The sequence below is a fragment of the Cebus imitator genome, unplaced genomic scaffold (genome assembly GCF_001604975.1).
Source record: "Cebus imitator isolate Cc_AM_T3 unplaced genomic scaffold, Cebus_imitator-1.0 Scaffold8, whole genome shotgun sequence".
NCBI classification, from domain to species: domain Eukaryota; kingdom Metazoa; phylum Chordata; class Mammalia; order Primates; family Cebidae; genus Cebus; species Cebus imitator.
In genome coordinates this window covers 1,927,227-1,931,311 of record NW_016107323.1, presented here as the reverse complement: position 1 = coordinate 1,931,311, position 4,085 = coordinate 1,927,227, and the positions used below count along the sequence as shown (strand labels likewise).

The window sequence follows — 4,085 nt, the reverse complement described above, 5'->3', positions numbered from 1 at the left end:
TTTTTTTTTATAGTTTTAGTAGAGACGGGGTTTCACCATGTTGACCAGGATGGTCTCGATCTGTTGACCTCGTGATCCACCCGCCTCGGCCTCCCAAAGTGCTGGGATTACAGGCTTGAGCCACCGCGCCCGGCCTTACTGTTGTTCTTATTGTTGTATTATTATTGCTCTTTCCATGTAGTTTCCGTAACTATTTTAATAAATGTTTGTTGAATTAATGTGTTATTTTCAGTTACATTGTTTAATATTTTTACCTTATCTACAGTTATAAATTTGTTTGAAGTTTATCAAAAATGCATAGTGTGTTAATATGTTTGTGTCATACCTTCTAGTAAATGTTGATAATTTAGATCTGCTACATAGAAGAGAGATTGAAATGTTGTCTCTCTCTTTTTTTTTTTTTTAATTTTAGAGACCTATTACTACATTTCTCCATTAGTTGGTGTCTTTTTCTTGGCTCTAACTCCTATTTGGATTATAATAGCTGCCAAACATCCAGCCACAAGAACTGTTCTTCACTCAGGCTGGGAGCCTGTCATAACAGCTATGGTTATAAGTAGGTTAGTATTAAAATGTGTGTGTGTGTGTATGTGTGTGTGTGTGTGTGTGTGTGTCTGTCTTCTATATGCACATATGTGCATATTTAAACAAATTAATTGCCTGTTTTTATTTCTTAGGTTAATTATTTTATATAGTCAATTCATTATTCTCCGAAGTATTATGACAAGGGATTTAAATGACAGGCATTAATGAAATTAGTAGATGTAAAGAACCTGATTTGGCTACCAGTTTCAAACTTCTCTCCAACTAAAGCTTTACCAGATCGAGTAAAATTTAGTGGTGTTTGTCTTTGTGTGTGTAGGTTTGTGTTAACCTGACAAGCACATTACTTATTCTGAATATTAAGTTGCTCAGATGAGTATCAGAAAGCCTTAGAAATGTGTATACCATTGGCTACTTCCATATCTAGGACTCTGATGAACTTAAAGATGTAATTAAGGACAGATGTAAAAGATTTAGCTGCAAGTATCCTCATCACCCTAGAGTTTTTAATAACAAAAATAAACAGAATGACATAAAGGCCTTTCAAAAAGGTATTGATCACATAAATTATTATATAGTCACAAAATGGAAGAGCAGCCATTAAAATAACATAGCATTTCTATTGCTGTGGAAAGATGTTCATTACACATCTGATGAAAAGAACAACCTAGAAAAGAGTATGAATTTCCTATTAAACATGGTAGATTAAGAAACCTATCTTTTTCCTTCCTGAAACTACTAAAATGACAGTAAGAGAATAAAAATGCTATAAAACCACAAAGACAGAAAGGGAGCAAAGAAGGCAGCAGGGTGAGAGATTTGACAATATTAGGAAGATAGGAATCAGATGGAGAGTTGTTAACTGAATGAGCAGAATGAAAAAAGCTGAAATGTAACTGCCTATCAGAAGCAAGATTCAGAAACCCAGAAAGAGGAATTAAAGGCATCAAGTACATCTGAAAGCTGCAATGAAAAAGATTGGTTATAAATTTAGGTAAGGAGCAATTAGATCCCCAAAATCTTTCTCCAGTTTTATCACCCATGTGACTGCCCTCTCCCACCCTGGCAGAGGACAAGAATAACCTCTGGAGAGCCTAAATCAGAGAGGTTCTAGATTCAGAAACAGCTATACATGTGAGGATGTGGCTAAAGCACTATATGAAAAGTAGAAAGACTAAGTAAGAATCTACATACTGAATAATGAGAACCCTATCCCACTTTCTCTTCTTTGTATAATGCTGGCCCACAGCCTTTTACCCCCAGGCAAAAAAAAAAATAGATAATTTATTCCTGGGGAAACTCACCAGCACAAAAGATCAGACCTGTAAATACTAACCCTTGTGAGTCCTTTAATGAAAGAGCTGCAAGCCCATCTGATTGCCTTCTGTGTGCCCCACTTGCTGACAAACTCTGCCCACGTACAGAGAGCTCCAAGTATGCCAAGCTGCCAGTAAAGGATTGCTAGACATTTCATAAAGGCCACTAACGTAAAAGTGCAAAAAAAAAAAAAAAAAATGGTACTCAAGGAAAGTACCATCAGTTCTCTCAAAAACTCCTCAACATCCTCAGATAAATAAAAGAAGCTATTGCATTCATAATATAGGAACAGAATGCTGTAATAAGGAAGATTTGAAAAACACGAAGAGCTCTTGGGAATTAAAAAATGCGTAAATAGCAGAAACAAACAAATTCTGTAGAAAAGTTGGAAGATAAAGAAACCCTCCTGAAGAGCAAACCATGAAGCAAAGACACAATAGGCAGTGAATGATAAGGAGAGAAAATTATCAAATAAATAGTAAAAGAAAATTCCCAGAACTGAAAAACACGAGCTTCCTAATGGAAAGAGCTTACTAAGTACCCAGTGTAATAAAGTAGGAGGGACCCAAAACAAAGCATATTATCATGAATCCCAAATGTTTCCAGAGAAAAAATAAGTTATATATAAAGCACTGGGAACCAGAATGATGTCCCGTAGCAACACTAAAATGATCACCCATGCGACTGTCCTCTCCCAGCTTGGCAGGTGATCATTTTAGTGTTGGTTCACTTCACTTTAGTGTTGCTCCCTTCAAAATTCTGGGAGAAAATTATTTTGAACATTAAACATAGTCACAATATCAATAATGTGTAAGAGAAGACTAGAGAAATTTTCAGACAGGCAGGATCTCATGAAATTTACTGCCCCTCTACCCTTTTGTATAAAGCTGAAAGGAGGTGTGGTCAATCAAAATTAGGAAATAAGAAAGAAGATGACACAGGAAAGAAGAAATTATTCTGTGGCAGCATGTGGTTCATTTTTCTGTAATGTAGGTTGCTTTTTTTCCTGGAGGATTCAGGCAACAGGATCCTGTGAAATACTGGGACTTTGTTATAGTACATAGACCAAGATCAAACAGGGTATTGGTGGGAAGGTACAGGCTGACTGACAGCTGTGCATCAGGGCTTGACAGGCAGTCATCCAGATTGGCAGGAGGACAGGGGGCTTAAGGAGGAAGGTCTCTAGGAGAAAAAAAAAAAAAAAAAGTAGAATTGATGGGTTTGACTGGATTGAAAGGTACTTCGTAAACTTGGTAACACATGTAAGGTTGAATTAGTAATAGGAACTTAAAAAGTAAAGAAAAATATGAGGCAAAGCAAAAAGTGTAAGTGAAAATACCAGTAATACACTCTGTGGCTCAGCTGTGACTAATAACATTTCCATTGTTGTAATAAAGTCAACCCTAAGTAATTCACCAGAAATTATAACCAGATAAGCAGGGTGGTGGGGAGGAAGAGATTTGAGAAGGGATCAAAGTGGGGAGGGAAGTGTAAGAGAGGTCAAATCCTCATCTGCCATAGTAGGAAGTCATTTGCTAAATGTCTAAAATTTAAAATGAAGAAATAGCAGTATAAGCATGTTATTTGAAATATTGAGTTAAATGCCGGAAGAAACTACTAAAGAAGTTAAAAAGAAATCCTAGTAGAGAACAGGACCTGGAGGTGGAGCTAGGGACTATTATTTTATTATAAACCTTATGGTACTTATACATACCCCCCCACTTTTTTTTTTTTAAGAGATTGGGTCTCACCATGTTTCTCAGGCTGAAGCACAGTTGCTTGATTGTAACTCACTGCAGCCTTAAACTCCTAGGCTTAAACAGTCCTCCTGCCTCAGATTCCTGAGCAGATGGGATGACAGGCATGCACCCACCCAGCTAATAATTTTACTCTTTTGTGGAGACAGGGTCTTGCTATGTTGACCTGGCTGGTCTTAAACTACTGGTCTCAAGCAGTCCTCTCACTTCAGCCTCCCAAAATGCTGGGATTACAGGCATGAGCCACCATGCCAGCTGTACTTTTTTAATGACACACATCTATGTGATAAAAATAAAATTTAATAAAAGCAAATAAAATTACTCATGATTTAATTTTTATTTAAAAAATGTGTATATTGGCTGGGCGCGGTGGCTCAAGCCTGTAATCCCAGCACTTTGGGAGGCTGAGGCGGGTGGATCACGAGGTCAAGAGATCGAGACCATCCTGGTCAACATGGTGAAACCCCG

General features: G+C 37.3%; 1 protein-coding gene and 1 long non-coding RNA gene across 2 annotated transcripts in view; one reads left to right on the top strand and one right to left on the bottom strand.

Moving 5' to 3' along the window:
* The window catches only part of LOC119473033, an 83,695-nt gene that overhangs the window by 6,193 nt on the left and 73,417 nt on the right, over window positions 1–4,085 (bottom strand). The gene's annotated exons all lie outside the window — the stretch shown is intronic.
* Window positions 1–4,085, top strand: part of SLC41A2 (solute carrier family 41 member 2) — a 150,942-nt gene that overhangs the window by 81,317 nt on the left and 65,540 nt on the right. Inside the window, exon 7 of the mRNA XM_017540553.2 lies at window positions 413–560. Within this exon, the coding sequence (XP_017396042.1) occupies window positions 413–560 (148 nt within the window). The remainder of the gene's footprint in view (window positions 1–412; window positions 561–4,085) is intronic.